General features: G+C 36.6%; 1 protein-coding gene and 1 long non-coding RNA gene across 2 annotated transcripts; one reads left to right on the forward strand and one right to left on the reverse strand.

Annotated features, from left to right (window-relative positions):
* Positions 1-720: 720 nt before the first annotated feature.
* LOC128245400 (uncharacterized) lies at positions 721-2,837 on the forward strand. The gene is made up of 2 exons (XR_008263139.1): positions 721-903; positions 2,449-2,837. It is a non-coding gene; the product is annotated as an uncharacterized LOC128245400 (long non-coding RNA).
* A 2,672-nt stretch (positions 2,838-5,509) lies between these two features.
* On the reverse strand, positions 5,510-13,822 carry LOC128245982 (centromere protein S-like). The gene is made up of 5 exons (XM_052964196.1): positions 13,819-13,822; positions 13,436-13,470; positions 13,071-13,282; positions 12,395-12,461; positions 5,510-6,456 (listed from the first exon to the last, which is right to left on the reverse strand). The coding sequence occupies exons 1-5, from the start codon at positions 13,820-13,822 to the stop codon at positions 6,307-6,309; spliced, it is 468 nt and encodes a 155-aa protein (XP_052820156.1). The 3' UTR covers positions 5,510-6,306.
* Between the last annotated feature and the right edge of the window lie 5,443 nt (positions 13,823-19,265).

Here is a 19,265-nt window from a genome sequence, read left to right on the forward strand (position 1 = left end):
TCATTCATCGTAGGGTTCAAAATTACTCGTTTGGCGAATATCCCACAAAACGGTGTGAATAAAACTCCCCCTCAAAAATATGATTCAGTCACACTTGGGGATGTGACGGGGTCAAGCCATAATGCAGCCACTATAAGACGCGGGTAGACTTTCATTAACTCAACAACAACAACAAATTGTCATAGAAAAGTTCTCAATGTGAAGTATAATACTCGCTACTAAACTGGTCCACAAATACATGTATCCACCAAACATGATGCTGTATTATACTATATCAGTACTATTAACTTTCTACATAAAATATAACAAGTTAAAACAAATTAATTCTAAGTTTTCACATTTAAGGATATACATGTACATTACTGCATATTGATGAAATTATGCGTATGTATTTAAATATATCGTACTTTTGTTTCAAAAATTTGATAGTTGTAAGGAAAATATTTATAATGAGCTTAGTCAATTTTAATCATATGAATTCTATCATCTGTTCAAGTAAGTATTGAGCTTATTATTGCAAAATCCGGCGTCTTGGGATAAATGTATTGTAATATGAAACGTTATGTGTAGGTAGACGATAATACAGTATTACATAATACTACCTACTACACAATTACCGCCTGAATATATTTTATGCATTATAAATATTTTAAAACATGTTTCATAGCAATTACTGTCTGCATATATATCATTACCGCCTGGACATGTATCATTGCCGCCTGCATATTTATGCTGCAATATATTGTTAAATAATTCCTATACATTAGACACATGTTTCAAAGCAATTACCGTCAATTCCTGTCTGCATATATATTATGTAACATATTGTTGAATAATTTATATATATATTAGACTCCGAAAAGAGCAGACACGTATTTTAAAATTGCTTTGGCTATGTAAAAGGTAAGACCTTTAAATAATACATAGTGAGGTGATGAAAGATTCTTAAAGAATTTAGTTTTAAAGCTGCACTCCCATAGATTGGCAGTTATAAGTTTTATTTTATGTTCCAGAATCAGCTGGTTTTAGTGTCGATTCCTTCAATTCAGTCATTTAAAATAACTAATTGAAGAACATACATATAGTATATAGTTTGGAAAACTGCCGAAACACTCATACCGTAAGTAGAACGCTTTTAGTCATAAAACTTACCGCAAGGCTTGCGCGCATTGAATGATAGTTGGGCCGAGCGTGAGCTGATAAGCGGGAAGAAAGCACGTGACGTGTTAATTAGTGCCCAGTCTGGGCCCAGCATGGGGGCAGCGGCTGTGTTGACCCTTCCTCTAAATGCAATTAAGAATCTTAATTTTACTTATATTACAAGTTTTCAGACATTGACGCAAATATTGGCTGACATTCTAAATGAAAAAAAAAAGTCAAAACGGTCAATTTTTGAGAGTGCAGCTTTAAGTTATGAAAGGTAAATGAATGATCCCAGTAGCCTAAGCATTTGGTGTGTTTGCTACAATTAATTCATGCAATTATTTGATTGTATGTTCTCGCCAGAAGTAAATTAAACCTATTTCGCCTTGCATATTTAATTATGCAAACTGAAACTCATTACGTCAGAAAACTTTGTCATCTTCAGGATCCATATTCACTGACGTCTTCAGTTTGAGACTCAAGTCTCAAAAATGTTTATCTTGATTTTGATGTTAAACAAAAACTAGAACATTGGCCCAAAGTATCAGAAAATCCTGATTGCTTTCCTTTACTTGACTAGCAAAATCATCAGCTGAAAAGTAGCAATAATTAATCTTCATTTGATCATGTCCGATTGCTTTGATTCAGAAAAGTTCAAATCAGAAATACCACTTGCTGTAGCACAGAAATTTGGCCCTGAACCTCTTTTATCAAATGCATCATCGTCAGCCGTTTCTGAACCAATGGTCGATAAATGTTTAGCAACACTGGACCTAATTTGCCGGTAACGCCTCCGATACTATACTCTGTCGTCCTTTTCATAAGGGCATTTCAGTGAATTAATTAATTTTCTACATACTGCATCAATTGTTAGTTGTGCAATAGAGGGCTTGGTTGGTGGTTTACAATAGTTGATTAATTATGACCGTTGACAAATATGCCCATGCAGATGAAAGAGGCAAAAAGTCACCGTGACTTGGACAGTTTATATAGATAATATCACAAACTTGAAAATTGAAGACAGACTTCCGCGGAAATACACGGCAAAGCAAAAATATAAAATGCGTTAACAACTTTCGTATACACACAATATATACATGCATTTAAAATTGCAATTCGATAATGTGAGATCGTTGTTCTGCATTTAAATGAATTATTATCTACGTGTACAATTTAGTAAATTTACTGTTTCAAAACACTTTGGCGAGAAGTGATCGAGAGCTCTTTTCCCTGTGCTAAACTTATTCAGTTATTAATATTCTTTCGAAATTCAAGTTTTGATGCTGACTTATAATTATATTGTAGTTTACCCGGAGGCCTCCTGAATCAAAAAGTATGTCTCCATCGCAATTGCTCTTTGTCATCCTAAGCTTGTCTTTGCTGTGCGGGCCAGGGCAAGCAATTCCTCGTATGCTACGCAGTGGGCCTGCAGCAACCGATGCTAATCAAGAAAGAGTCACTCGAATGCCACAAGCGCTTCAAGCCAGTAGTAACGTTCAACCGATTATGTCGAACGAACGAACGTCTAGATCTGAAAACTCGATTAGTTAAACCAGAGAAAACAAGGAGTTTCCTACGTAACGGTAAAAAAGGAATGAAAAGGTTGGATTTACATGGACGAATTCTTCAGCACCGACACAAGAATCAAAATTGAATGATAAATTTTATCAACAAAATAAAAATATGAACTGCTATTTTGGTTGCATATGTTACAGTCAAACCCGTGAACTCTGACCTTTTGGACTCAGTCAATTGAAACAGTCACGTACCTTATTCAACAGCTATTATTTTAAAGTTAATACTGCATCATCTTTTCGACAGACCAGCGCATATATAAATAGATGTAAAATAATCAAAGGTTAATAACTCCAAAACTACCATACACGAAAGCATGTGTTTTGCACAGTACTTCTCATCAACACAGTCAAGACGTGTTTGCAGTTTAAAACAAAAATAAAGAGTAATGGAGATAAGTAGACTTGTCACAGTACAACATAAATATAAAACTAATCAAAGGGCAATATCTCCAAAATACCAAACACAAATATTGTTTCTTTAGCAAGCACTTCTCAACACAGTCATTATGATTATGAAGTTTGAAGTCAATACCTAAATAAATATGGTACAATCATAATAAAGGTACAATAATGTTTCAATGTGATAATCTGACTACACCCTACAGAGCATTTATTTGACAAGATCTATCAGAGGGATCATGCACGACTATTCAGCCCCTTTTAAGTTTAAAGCTGCACTCTCACAGATTGAACGTTTTGACAACTTTTTAAGTTTTTGTCTTGGAACAAGCCAACTTTTGTGTAAATCCATAGAAACCAGTTATAAAACACTGCTGACAAACAAATTAGATCCCAGATTTTTGATATTTAAGTTCAAATATTGATGTTTTATGCATTTTTCTTAAACCGTTAGTAATGGTTTAAGCCATAAAACATTAATTTCCGAACGGAAATATGAAAATCTACGATCTAATTATTTGTCAGCAATCTTAAATCATTGGTTTGCAGATATTTATGCAAAAAAATTGCTCTTTCAAAGACAAACAATAAAAAAAGTTGTAAAAATGGTATATCTGTGAGAGTGCAGCTTTAAGGATTACAAAGTTTTGGTAAAATATGTGTGAATCACTATAAAATGAGATTACATGCAAAACCTTATCCAGAGTTTCTAATTTGAACAAAATGGGTTATGATTTGCATTTTATGCAATTTACTTGATTAACGAAGATTGGATAGTAAAGAACAGCTGTCAAAAGTTTTAATGCAATACTTGATGTATTTGCTGAGATAATACTAGAAGTTGCTAACATTCAAACTGGCATTTACCACAATCAAATGTACTCTGATAAAGTCTCAATAAGCTTTTCAAACCATGAATTATAGATGATTTAGAAACAAATAAGAATTTTCTTCCACTTCTGTTTAATGAAAAATGAATATCTCTGAAATTAAATAGTGTATTTCAATTGGTCACATATTTAATAGTTAGGTATATGCTAAAAAAATTAGCTCGACAAAAGCTGACACGCTCAAGACCGTTTCTTGAGCAGACACCAGTACTGGCCCAAATTTCTCGAAACTTCATAAGTTTAACAGAAATAAGCAGCTTATTCCATTTAGTCATTTTTTGACATAATGAGATTTTGATATATGAAAAATCGTTTATTGTAATTATTAGATATAAGTTATAATATAACACTCCTATTAGAAGTACAGTCAAAACTCGCTATGTCGAAAGTGTTTGACCTCGGGAAATACTTCGAGATAACGAACTTTCGATATAACCGAAATACAAATAGCGTATAAATTAATTCAACACAATCGAAAAAAGTTTGACATAAGGAGAACATCGAGATAGCAATGTTTGACATGGCGAGCCTCGACTGTAAATACATGTATTACGATAAATAGAGATAAATAAAAGTAGTGAGCTTAACAATAAGGCACTAATGAAGTTTCGAGAAACTTGATTGGGCCTAGTATCCATTTTGAGAGGGTATGAGAAGGAGGCCGTGGTGGAGATTGCATCCGCAGCCCCTTGGGTGAGAGGCGGACACCTGTACAACTAGACAACTATCACCTTCTAAGTGCAAAGCCGCTCTGTAAAAGCTGAGTATGGATTACTTCCCCTATCACTATGTATATAGACTGGATTACTTCCTCTATCACTTTTCTCTATGTATATAGGTTGGATTACTTCCCCTATCACCATGTTACATAACTGTCTCCGTGGCCTAGTGGTAAAGGCGTCCGTCTACGGAGCGGGAGATCAAACGTTCGAGTCTCACACGGGGCTTGTTCCGACATGGCAGGTTGCCGACCATGCAGCTAGTTAAATCGAGGGGTACCGATTGCCTTCCTGCCAGGCGCCTCGCATTTGGGATAGGAATCGATGTAAAGATATTCACGATTGAAGGTGTCTCATAAGCCCAACGGGCTGGCCTTAACTAAGAGAGGTGACACTATAATAAACAAACACTTTACTTTTTATTGGATTTAGTACGCAGGGGAATGGACTATGCAATAGCGTTGATATTAACATTTTGGTACTGAAAAATATGGTAAAAATTGTAGGAAATGTTACACAAACAAGAATATCGCTGAAAGCAATGGAATGCTAACCATACGCCTTTTTATCTATGAAAGACAGAAATTATCATACAACCTGATGTTAAAAGGTATATGCTTGAACAATTATTATACACAAGTTTGAAAAAAATCATAACATAGAAAGATATGGACAGGTATGAGAATTAAATTTTAAAGTAAATTTTAAGAGATGAAAGAAAACAGCAGCAATGAAATTTCATAAATATTCGATTTTTAAAAGCAGATAGGGGGGAGGGGGAGATAACTAAAAACATGCAGCTCAGGATTATAACTTAATAAACACGAAAGGATTATGGTTCTTCAATTGCCATCTATCTATATACCAAGACCCAGGTAAGCACCAATCATGAAAAAAATGATTAAGGGGAGATAAGTAGTATTTTTGAAATGAAATAATGTCCAGAAAAGGAATCTACTAAATACCTGAAATAACATACATTTCACAAACAAGCTTTTTAGGCCTTGAAAAATTCCAACATAGGTCATTTCATGTAGAATTATTGTTCCTATGAAAAAGGACATATGCAAATTGTAATAATTATTACATTATGTATAAAAAGTTTATCATATAATGTACTTTTGGTTATTTGTTTTCCATATTAGTAATCAGCAACTCCAGCTATATGATTTTCATCCAGTACCAAATTATATGTGGTCCCCAGGCATTTTTAACTTATAATAATCATTGTTAATGGAGATATCAAAAATTTAGCTTGGGGGGTCAAAATACCTGGGGGTCTGTTTGGGTATGAGGGATTCATGCTTAAAGCAGGATCAAGGGGCTTAGACCCTTTTTGAAATTGTTTCCAAGTCATTTATATCCATTCAATGTTCAAATACTTAATACTGATTTTGATGCATCTGTCCAAGCAAAACACACTTTTTATAACTGTACAAAACTTTTGTAAAACCAATTCCTAAGTTCCACACATATCACTTTCAACTTATCAGTCATGCAAAGTCATTTAAAGGCGTGAAAACAGTTCTAGCAGTTTCTTAATATAAGTCCACATTTTCACTCCTTGATCTGTTTTTTTCAGCTCTCCTCCTCTACAATGACCGTTTCAGTCTGATCGCTGGTGGTAGCTCCAACAGACGTCTCCTTCCCTTTACCTTTCTTACTTCTCTTCTTAGGTTCTGGTTTAGAAGCATTCAGTTCTTCTTGCACACCATTGATATAGTCCAGCTAAAAATAGAAAAAGAAGTAGAAAAAATTGAGGGCTTAATGCAAGACTGTTGTATTACCTTCTATTTTTATACAGAGTTATTACCAATTTGCAATTTGTCTTTGAATGAGCCAATGTATGATAGGGTTTTAGCCAGGTTTTCAAAAGGACAGGGTGATAAAGAAAAAGGACAGGGTGCTACATTAAAAAGGACAGGGTGCTACATTAAAAAGGACAGGGTGCTACATTAAAAAGGACAGGATAATACAGAAAAAGGACAGGGTGCTACATTAAAAAGGACAGGGAGCAGCATTAAAAAGGACAGGGTGCTGCAGAAAAAGGACAGGGTGCTACATTAAAAAGGACAGGGTGCTATATTAAAAAGGACAGGGTGCTACATTAAAAAGGACAGGATAATACAGAAAAAGGACAGGGTGCTACATTAAAAAGGACAGGGAGCTGCATTAAAAAGGACAGGGTGCTGCAGAAAAAGGACAGGATGCTACATTAAAAAGGACAGGGTGCTACATTAAAAAGGACAGGGTGCTACATTAAAAAGGACAGGGTGCTACTTAAAAAGGACAGGTTGCTGCAGAAAAAGGACAGGGTGTTACATTAAAAAGGACAGGGTGCTACATTAAAAAGGACAGGGTGCTACATAAAAAAGGAGAGGGTGCTACATTAAAAAGGACAGGGTGCTACTTAAAAATGACAGGGTGCTACTTAAAAAGGACAGGGTGCCACATTAAAAAGGACAGGGTGCTGCATTAAAAAGGACAGGGTGCTGCAGAAAAAGGACAGGGTGCTACATTAAAAAAGACAGGGTGGTGCAGAAAAAGGACAGGGTGCTACATTAAAAAGGAGAGGGTGCTGCAAAAAAAGGACAGCGTGCTACATTAAAAAGGACAGGGTGCTGCAGAAAAAGGACAGGGTGCTACATTAAAAAGGACAGGGTGCTACATTAAAAAGGACAGGATAATACAGAAAAAGGACAGGGTGCTACATTAAAAAGGACAGGGAGCAGCATTAAAAAGGACAGGGTTCTGCAGAAAAAGGACAGGGTGCTACATTAAAAAGGACAGGGTGCTATATTAAAAAGGACAGGGTGCTACATTAAAAAGGACAGGATAATACAGAAAAAGGACAGGGTGCTACATTAAAAAGGACAGGGAGCTGCATTAAAAACGACAGGGTGCTGCAGAAAAAGGACAGGGTGCTATATTAAAAAGGACAGGGTGCTGCATTAAAAAGGACAGGGTGCTACAGAAAAAGGACAGGGTGCTGCATTAAAAAGGACAGGGTGCTGCATTAAAAAGGACAGGGTGCTACATTAAAAAGGACAGGGTGCTGCATTAAAAAGGACAGGGTGCTACTTAAAAAGGACAGGGTGCTACATTAAAAAGGACTGGGTGCTACATTAAAAGGACAGGGTGCTGCATTAAAATGGACAGGGTGCTACAGAAAAAGGACAGGGTGCTGCATTAAAAAGGACAGAACGCTGCATTAAAAAGGACAGGGTGCTACATTAAAAAGGACAGGGTGCTGCATTAAAAAGGACAGGGTGCTACATTAAAAAGGACAGGTTGCTACAGAAAAGGGACAGGGTGCTGCATTAAAAAGGACAGGGTGCTGCATTAAAAAGGACAGGGTGCTACATTAAAAAGGACAGGGTGATGCATTAAAAAGGACAGGGTGATGCAGAAAAAGGACAGGGTGCTACATTAAAAAGGACAGGGTGCTACATTAAAAAGGACAGGGTGCTACATTAAAAATGACAGGATAATAAAGAAAAAGGACAGGGTGCTACATTAAAAACGACAGGGAGCTGCATTAAAAAGGACAGGGTGCTGCAGAAAAAGGACAGGGTGCTACATTAAAAAGGACAGGGTGCTACAGAAAAAGGACAGGGTGCTGCATTAAAAAGGACAGGGTGTTGCATTAAAAAGGACAGGGTGCTACATTAAAAAGGACAGGGTGCTACTTAAAAAGGACAGGGTGCTACATTAAAAAGGACTGGGTGCTACATTAAAAAGGACAGGGTGCTGCATTAAAATGGACAGGGTGCTACAGAAAAAGGACAGGGTGCTGCATTAAAAAGGACAGGGTGCTGCATTAAAAAGGACAGGGTGCTACATTAAAAAGGACAGGGTGCTGCATTAAAAAGGACAGGGTGCTACATTAAAAAGGACAGGGTGCTACAGAAAAAGGACAGGGTGCTGCATTAAAAAGGACAGGGTGCTGCATTAAAAAGGACAGGGTGCTACATTAAAAAGGACAGGGTGCTGCATTAAAAAGGACAGGGTGATGCAGAAAAAGGACAGGGTGCTACATTAAAAAGGACAGGGTGCTACATTAAAAAGGACAGGGTGCTACATTAAAAATGACAGGATAATAAAGAAAAAGGACAGGGTGCTACATTAAAAAGGACAGGGAGCTGCATTAAAAAGGACAGGGTGCTGCAGAAAAAGGACAGGGTGCTACATTAAAAAGGACAGGGTGCTACAGAAAAAGGACAGGGTGCTCCATTAAAAAGGACAGGGTGTTGCATTAAAAAGGACAGGGTGCTACATTAAAAAGGACAGGGTGCTACATTAAAAAGGACAGGGTGCTACATTAAAAAGGACAGGGTGCTGCAGAAAAAGGACAGGGTGCTGCATTAAAAAGGACAGGGTGCTGCAGAAAAAGGACAGGGTGCTACAGAAAAAGGACAGGGTGCTACAGAAAAAGGACAGGGTGCTGCATTAAAAAGGACAGGGTGCTGCATTAAAAAGGACTGGGTGCTGCATTAAAAAGGACAGGGTGCTGCAGAAAAAGTACAGGGTGCTACTTAAAAAGGACAGGGTGCTGCAGAAAAAGGACAGGGTGCTACATTAAAAAGGACAGGGTGCTGCAGAAAAAGGACAGGGTGCTACATTAAAAAGGACAGGGTGCTGCATTAAAAAGGACAGGGTGCTGCATTAAAAAGGACAGGGTGCTACAGAAAAAGGACAGGGTGCTACATTAAAAAGGACAGGGTGCTACAGAAAAAGGACAGGGTGCTGCATTAAAAAGGACAGGGTGCTGCATTAAAAAGGACATGGTGCTGCAGAAAAAGGACAGGGTGCTACTTAAAAAGGACAGGGTGCTGCAGAAAAAGGACAGGGTGCTACATTAAAAAGGACAGGGTGCTGGAGAAAAAGGACAGGGTGCTACATTAAAAAGGACAGGATGCTGCAGAAAAAGGACAGGGTGCTACATTAAAAAGGACTGGGTGCTACATTAAAAAGGACAGGGTAATACAGAAAAAGGACAGGGTGCTACATTAAAAAGGACAGGGTGCTGCATTAAAAAGGACAGGGTGCTACATTAAAAAGGACAGGGTGCTACTTAAAAAGGACAGGTTGCTGCAGAAAAAGGACAGGGTGTTACATTAAAAAGGACAGGGTGCTACATTAAAAAGGACAGGGTGCTACATAAAAAAGGAGAGGGTGCTACATTAAAAAGGACAGGGTGCTACTTAAAAAGGACAGGGTGCTACTTAAAAAGGACAGGGTGCCACATTAAAAAGGACAGGGTGCTGCAGAAAAAGGACAGGGTGCTACATTAAAAAAGACAGGGTGGTGCAGAAAAAGGACAGGGTGCTACATTAAAAAGGAGAGGGTGCTGCAGAAAAAGGACAGCGTGCTACATTAAAAAGGACAGGGTGCTGCAGAAAAAGGACAGGGTGCTACATTAAAAAGGACAGGGTGCTACATTAAAAAGGACTGGGTGCTACATTAAAAAGGACAGGGTAATACAGAAAAAGGACAGGGTGCTACTTTAAAAAGGACAGGGTGCTACATTAAAAAGGACAGGGTGCTACATTAAAAAGGACAGGGTGCTACATTAAAAAGGACAGGGTGCTACTTAAAAAGGACAGGGTGCTGCAGAAAAAGGACAGGGTGCTACATTAAAAAGGACAGGGTGCTGCAGAAAAAGGACAGGGTGCTACATTAAAAAGGACAGGGTAATACAGAAAAAGGACAGGGTGCTACATTAAAAAGGACAGGGTGCTACATTAAAAAGGACAGGGTACTACATTAAAACGGACAGGGTGCTGCATTAAAAAGGACAGGGTGCTACAGAAAAGTGACAGGGTTCTGCATTAAAAAGGACAGGGTGCTACATTAAAAAGGACAGGGTGCTGCAGAAAATGGACAGGGTGCTACATTAAAAAGGACAGGGTGCTGCAGAAAAAGGACAGGGTGCTACATTAAAAAGGACAGGGTGCTGCATTAAAAAGGACAGGGTGCTGCAGAAAAAGGACAGGGTGCTACATTAAAAAGGACAGGGTAATACAGAAAAAGGACAGGGTGCTACATTAAAAAGGACAGGGTGCTGCATTAAAAAGGACAGGGTGCTGCATTAAAAAGGACAGGGTGCTGCATTAAAAAGGACAGGGTGCTGCATTAGAAAGGACAGGGTGCTACTTAAAAAGGACAGGGTGCTACATTAAAAAGGACAGGGTGCTGCATTAAAAAGGACAGGGTGCTACTTTAAAAAGGACAAGGTGCTACATTAAAAAGGACAGGGTGCTACAGAAAAAGGACAGGGTGCTGCATTAAAAAGGACATGGTGCTGCAGAAAAAGGACAGGGTGCTACATTAAAAAAGACAGGGTGCTGCAGAAAAAGGACAGGGTGCTACATTAAAAAGGACAGGGTGCTGCAGAAAAAGGACAGGGTGCTACATAAAAAAAGACAGGGTGCTGCAGAAAAAGGACAGGGTGCTGCAGAAAAAGGACAGGGTGCTACATTAAAAAGGACAGGGTGCTACATTAAAAAGGACTGGGTGCTATATTAAAAAGGACAGGGTGCTACATTAAAAAGGACAGGGTGCTAAGGGAGTCACAAAAGTTCACAAGAAATAGTAGAAATTGTGCTTAATTGAAGTAACAAGTAGGTTTTTACTGCCAATTATGTCATGTTTGTATGGATTTATAACAATATTTTAAGCTTTAATCAAAACAAAAGAACGTGTCTTAAGCATTTAATTCTATAAAGGCAGGAAGGTACACATGTATCTACTTCTCTGCCATTGCCAAAGGTTCACATGTAGGACATTTTGCTAGGAACTTGTCATTTACATACATAGCCGTACAGTAAAACTGAGATTGTTCGAACAGGCTGTCGTTGGAAAAAAGGCGATCAATCAAAGTCAAAGTCGAGGCTAAGTCTCTTCCATATTACCTTCTTTTTTCATATATAATATACTGACACTGGATCAAAACCTAAAAAAGTCGAGGAGTCGAGCACCATTGTCAGTCCTAAATACACAAACGCTCAAAACCTTATGATTACCTCGATGTCATAATTTCACACATTTTCCCAAAAGCATGTAAAATATTAACATACAATTCGCAGGAGTTAACATTTTCAGAAGTTGTAAAAGTTCAGTGAAAAAAGAGAGGGAATTTGATAAGGTTTTCCAAACTTGATTATCACCATTTACGCATGACCACTAATACTTGATAAGGACATTTGAGAAGATAATTGTCAAAAGTTAATGACAAGAATTTAATCATATTTTCATGTTGTTTGTTTAGATTTTTTTTTAAATAAACATTGCTATTTATTCTCATATATTGTTTTTTCTTTTACATTTTCACACTAAGTAAATGACAGCTTTTAAACATATGAGTGATTTCCACAACAAAATACGTAATCCGTGCCGAAGTAAACTGACGGCTTCAAACTTTGAAAATACATTGTAAGAGATTTCATAACAAACTTAAATGGACACTTGGGTTGTTCAAAACATCAGAACATTCGAGGTTTTAACTGGGTCCAAGGCGTTCTTGAGCAATTGCAGTTTTACTGTATATATTTAGGCTTGTGGGTTATAAACCCATTATTATATAAACATAAAAGAATTTGGGCTTGTTGAATAAAGTCTGAAATGTGGTTGACAATGAAACCTGACATAACAAATCAAGTCATACCAATTTGGGTGTCTTCCTTATCAACATTTTAACATCATCTGCATTGATTGTGCTTCTTTTTACATGCCTGAAATTGATACAACATTGATAATACTCCACAAATACTCCTTAATAGACTAACAAATTGGTCCAATGTGAATGAAAAGCTCACAAAAAAAATCAATTTGGTTTTCAGAAAGGGAAATCTGTATCTGACTGTATTTTTATTTTACAATGTATTATCTCAAAAGTTCCAAGCGAAAAAGAAAAACTTTACTGTGTGTTTATTGATTACCAACAATTTTTTGACCGCATTGACCACACATATCTATGGCACAAGTTGTTAAATGAAAATGTAAGTGGCCGATAATATATTTTCTAAAGCTTGAGCTTAACCATACCAATCATAAATACAATCATATCATTTGGTAATCATATCGAATGTGTTTGCAAACATCTGGACAAGTAATTATAGATACAACATAGATTATACATGTTCTAAAACTTGAGTTCAATCATACCAAATATGTTTGGAAACATCTGGACAAGTAATTATTAACATTTAAATGTACCTACTATTTCAATTATTTTAAAATGTCAATTATAAAATTGTATGGCGAAACTAAGAAGATACATGTACATGGAATATTCTTAAGTTTAGTAGGACAAAAATGATTAAAAATATCAAAAATAGTACTTTGCAAAGAGTTCTAGATCTGTAGCAAATTGTTCACATTTTTTCCAAGTCGTCTCGGAGATGGCGGCCACAACCATCTTGTTAAGCTGTACATTTTTCTCATCTGCGTGTTCATTACATATCTGTAGAGTTGTGTGGTGAACAGCAGCTTTTAGCCTCTGAAAAATAAAGAAAAGATGGAAAACATGTTTCGTGATATAGGTCCAAATATCCTAGTACTGGTTACCCATCAAGTAAAACCATACCAAACCACTGAATTTGCAGAAGTCAGGCACAGCCAATTTGCGGATTTATTGGGTTTGACTTTAGTATTAAAAGCAGAAATAAATAACAACAATGTTAGCGTTGGCAGGGATGTCTCTTACTCGCCTGGCAATGCACCTCCAGAGATCTTCTATACCTGGGAGTCGAATTAACATCAGATTTAACCTGGAAAACTCATATTGGCAACATTAGAAGAAAAACTAAAAAAAACTCATCCTGAGGATACATATAATATTAAAAACTGCAAGCAAGATGTAAAAGAAAAAGCGTTCAACTCTCTAGTACCACCACATCTTGAATACTTCTCCTCAGTCTGGGACCCCTACTTTGAACAGGATGTTCAATCCCTTGACAAATCCTGTTCAATCCATCGATTAAGTCAAGCAAGAGAGTCAACACGAACTACTCATGTTGAAACAGCGCAACTATGCTCAACAACATGAACTGGCAATCACTTCAACACAGACTCGATGAAGAGACTAACCCATTTCCATAAAGCAGTATACACCTTATGCTACTCCAGAGCGTTACTATGCTACAAGGAGACATTACAATGCCTATATTGAACTCCGGCCTAACTACAAACAATACAAAAACAGCTCCCTTCCTCGAGACCTGGTGAATATCACCTCTGTAGACAGCTTCAAGACCGCTCTGCAGACATACACAGACTAAGCAACAGCCACATTTTTTTTTTATTTCAATTGTAAATATGCCATATATGCTATAACTTGTATAAGGCTTTTACAGTGGAGCGAGACAAATCGGCCCCTTACCAAATCGGCCCCTGAGACGTTTCGGCCCTGCCATTTCGCCCCCTAAAAAATATTGAATAGTCTTTTCCGCCCCTTACTGATTTTTATCAGAGACATTTCAGCCCCTTACTGATTTCCATCAGAGACATTTCGGCCCCTTACTGATTTCCATCAGAGACATTTCGGTCCCTTACTGATTTTCAACAGAGACATTTCCGCCCCTTACTGATTTCCATCAGAGACATTTCCGCCCCTTACTGATTTTCATCAGAGACATTTCCGCCCCTTACTTATTTTCATCAGAGACATTTCCGCCCCTTACTGATTTCCATCAGAGACATTTCAGCCCCTTACTGATTTCCATCAGAGACATTTCCGCCCCTTACTGATTTTCATCAGAGACATTTCAGCCCCTTACTGATTTCCATCAGAGACATTTCAGCCCCTTACTGATTTCCATCAGAGACATTTCAGCCCCTCACTGATTTTCATCAGAGACATTTCCGCCCCTTACTGATTTCCATCAGAGACATTTCAGCCTCTCACTGATTTTCAGAGACATTTCAGCCCCTTAATTTTAATTAAGTTTTTATATTAAATACAATTAAAACAGTAGAAATGTTCAAATATTATTTCGATATAAGTTGTAATGAGATTTGTAATTCAACATAAAAAAAACATATATTACTGAAAATATTGATAAAATATTGGAAGAAAAAAGGTAATATATTTAATTTATTTGTATTTTAAAACAACTATAAACAAGAGATGTTTGTCAAACATTATGCCCCCCCCCCCCTGAGCGCCATGTTGTCAGGATTATTTGAACAATTGAAATATGCATGGACCGATATGAAAGCTGATTTGTCATTGACATTGCATGCCTTTGAGGCAGTTTTAAGATTATGACCATTAAGTGTGAGGACAGTAGGTACAGTTTTTAAACATGTACAGTTGATGACTGATATTTGCAGATAAAATTGTATCCTCTTAGCAGCAGGGAATAAGTAAATATGACGAAATTTTAAAGATGAATATGAGTTATGACCATGACCTTTGACTCTATGACCACAAAATCCATAGGGGTTATCGACTGGTCACACTCAACCAAAATGTTAAGTTTGAAGGTCATGGGTGCAGGCATTGTCATCACACAGACAAGCTCTTTGCGTTCAAGGTCACTGTGACCTTGACCTTTGACCCGATGACCCCTAAGTCAAAAGGGATCATTAACAGGTCAGGCCCAACCCCCAAGTCAAGTTTGAGGGCCATGGGTGCAGGCATTGTTGAGTTATCTCTTGGACAACCTTTTATCATTCAAGGTTACTCTGACCATGACCTTTGGCCTTATGGCCTCCAAAATCAATAGGGGTCATCTACTGGTCAGGCCCAGCCTCCAAGTCAAGTTTGAGGGCCATGGGTGCAGGCATTGTAGAGTTATCACTGGGACCTTTTATCATTGAAGGTCACTGTGACCTTTGACCCAGTGACCCCTAAATTCAAAAGGGGTCATATTCTGGTCAGGTCAAGCTTCCATGTCAAGTTTTATGATCATAGGTCCAGGCATTATTGAGATGTCACTGGGAGAAGCATTGTTAACGTTTTCGCATGAAAGGTCACTGTGACCTTGACCTCTGGCCCGATAACCCCCAAAATCAATAGGCATCATCTACAGGTCAGGCCCAACCTTTATGTCAAGTTTGATGACCAAAGGTCTAGGCATTGTTCAGTTATCACTCGGACAAGCTTTAAAATCCTTTTACCATTAAAGGTCACTGTGACCTTGACCTTTGACCCGATGACCCCTTAAATAATAAGGGTCATCTACTGGTCAGGCCCTACCTGCATGTCAAGTTTGATGACAATAGGTCCAGGGATTGCCAAGTTATCACTTGGACAAGCATTGGTCTACCGACAGAAGGACGGACCAAGTCAAGTGCAAAGCATAAAAACCCCTCTTCTTCAAAAGGGGGCATAATAAATGTAACAAAAATACATAAACAATACATTTACTACACAAAAAATGTTAAGGTATTTTTAAACTACATTAAATTCACTGTACCAAATGTCAAAACTATATATACTGTATCAACATCTATCTGCATCCACTGTAGATGGCACCCACATTCTTGAGGAATTGCTAACATGTGACCTTGTTTGGCCTTAAAGTAATCTCTGGAGATGCCTATAAAGATAGTTATGAAAATATAAATAAAATAACAATTGAAATTGTATATACCATATTGCAAATATTTTCACAAATCAGATAACCACAGTAAATGTCAGATACATGTTTATTTTATAAATGCCGACAAATGACAGAGGTGTTTTATAATGTCGACAAACGTAGAGAAGCATCTTTTAGAGCCACATTATGCGCGAGGGGCCGACATAAGTAAATATTTGACATATTGGGTAAATTTAATGACAACAGCTTTGATGATACCTCATATTGTTTTAGCATCATGTATGTTTTAAATCTGAAGATAAATGGGGTTACCATTATTGGAAAGCTCGCTTTTTTGGGGGGATCGGCTGGCTGGCTCATATAGCTAAATCTCGAAGAAAGGATTGGTAACTCACATTCCAGAAATTTTTAAACATTAAACCTATTTAATATATATATACTTGAGACTGAAAATACATGACCATTTGCACGAGGTCTATCTACTCATATCAGCTTTAATGACTGTCAAACACATTAAGAAATTAAAGACACTAATTCATTCACACATCTTTGAACGTCTTGTTCACACTCACAACACAGTATGCCTGACAAAGAATGCCTTGATCAAAGACATTTTTTCTTTTTTTAATTCATCTACATTATAACATCTATTTTAATAACAATTTTAACAAAAACGTATTTATATAACATGTAATATTAATAAAAAAAATAAGGGGCGAAACGTCTCCGTAATCAGGGGCCGAAATGTCTACAGGGTGGGGCCGATTTGGTAAGGGGCCGAATAGGTTCCTGTTTCAACTAGGGGCCGATTTGGTAAGGGGCCAATTTGTCGGGTAGCTTTTTACAGCTTTGATGGCGTCACTTGTCCGCGATGCTCTTATGCTCTAGGCAATAACGAAGCAGAATTAAAAGTGTGTTTGAGTATGATAAATTCAAACTTGTGTGTATGTCAGTTTCCTCTGTTGTCATTTTCCTTTTTCCCGCCACCTGTCAGCATCATTTTAACAGACGCTTGGTAAATGTCGAATTAAACGCCGTTATCGCTTGAGCGGTTACAACATATCATTGTTGGGCCAAACTTTAACCATCGGTTAGTTCTCACATTTACTAATACCAATACGCAGTAGTGTTAAATTACACTTTCAAGAATATCCCAAAAGGATGTAAAAAAGAAGAAGTTTGTTTCCATCATTCCGACCAACCCTAGATAGATAGAGTTTATATATAGGGTATTTTTTTCGAGAGAACCCCTGTCACAGTGTGCTAGAATATTTCTTCCCAAGTGAAAAGACATACATGTATTTTTAAGAATTATTGTAAATTACATGTTACAATTATAAAATGTATCCGAAATGAACAACACATTTGCATAAATATATTATATAGAAAATGATGAATACAACAAAGAAGCATGTGGGATGTAAAGAGTTCACACATGATAAATGTACATTCATTTGTTTACTATAATGAGTAATTTTTTACTTAAATATTGCATGAAAAACACAGAAATTCCTCAGCGGTTGTTGAATTATCTGAAGGTGTGTTAACACAATATTTGTTGGTCTTTACGGGTTTGGTGAATTTGACATGCAGGCGAAATTGTTGGGTCCATTTTAAAATTATATTTCCACCGTTCTTCATCCTCATCGAAAAGTGGGAGACATTATATAGTATTACTTACTAAGTAAATGTTTTCTATACAAAATATGTGCTGCTTCCATATGTTTCAAAGAAAGCTTTTTGTTAAGTTTTTGTCATTAACAGTCAAATTAAGGTTGACCAGTAAGAAACATTTCTGAAACTGGTTCATTATAATTTCTTATGTTTTCAAGATATACAAAGCTTTCACATTTTTTTCTTTTTCTGGTAATGGTTCTCTTTTTGGGATTTTATGAATTCAATTTGCCTCAAACTTTAATTTAAAAAAATCTTTTTTTTTTCCTGCTTTGGAGTCCTTGATGTTTAATTAGTAATTTTGGCGTTAAGGCAGAGTAAAAAAAGTGTTTTTTGCTTTCCCAGGATTTTGTGTTTTCTTTGGCGTTAAACTTAATGAGTTGTCTAGATTTACAAAATCATCAAATTCAATAAAGATTAAGATCAATACACAGAAACTGTGTACTATATACAGATTGGTAGGGGTCACTTATCCAATAAAATTAAGGGTCACTTGTCCAATAAAATACTAGTTATTGGAGATTACTTATGTGTATTGTCTGCCATAAGGTGTCCAAATGACATAATTATGATTCATTAATGACATAATCATGATTCATTAATGACATAATCATGATTCATTATATATTTTTCATTTGTCACCTAACACCTATCTTTATGGCATCCCTTAAATAAACAATGTGTGAATAAAGAACAAACAAACGATTGGATTTGCAATCAATATAATATGCACATGTAATAACTACAAATTTAATCTAACAGAATAACCAAATTTACTACACGAAATATATATACCTACCCTTTTTACTCATTTTTCCTTTCAATTTATAATTTCAAAAGGATCATTTTATATATTTGGGATTGTTTGTACTGATGAATGTATTGGATACGGAAAGATCAAATGTTTTTTTTTTTTGCATTAAAAGTTAAACTATTAAACAAATTTAACATCTGAGGTTTATCCCTTTACAAAATATATTAATAATTATCTCTATTTCTCATTTTGCAATAATAAAAGAACTTATAAATCCTATTTTCACCTATTACAATACAAGAACAACTGCCAAAAAATGGTTTAGTTTTTCATCTTATGGATGAAATGAAAGTTATTAAAAGTAATTCTGTGTTTGGTTTTATAATCCTCATGCTTCTTCAGGTAATCTTAAAATTTATATTTTGTTATTGTTGTTCCGTGTCTTTCCTTTCCCAAATTCAAAGTTTTCATAAAAGAAATAATAAATTGTTTTTGTATAAATCTAGATATTAAACCATTAAACCAATTTTAATGAATTGAAATAAGGTTCTTTTCCCTAT

Source organism: Mya arenaria, chromosome 9 (genome assembly GCF_026914265.1).
Source record: "Mya arenaria isolate MELC-2E11 chromosome 9, ASM2691426v1".
Lineage (NCBI taxonomy): Eukaryota > Metazoa > Mollusca > Bivalvia > Myida > Myidae > Mya > Mya arenaria.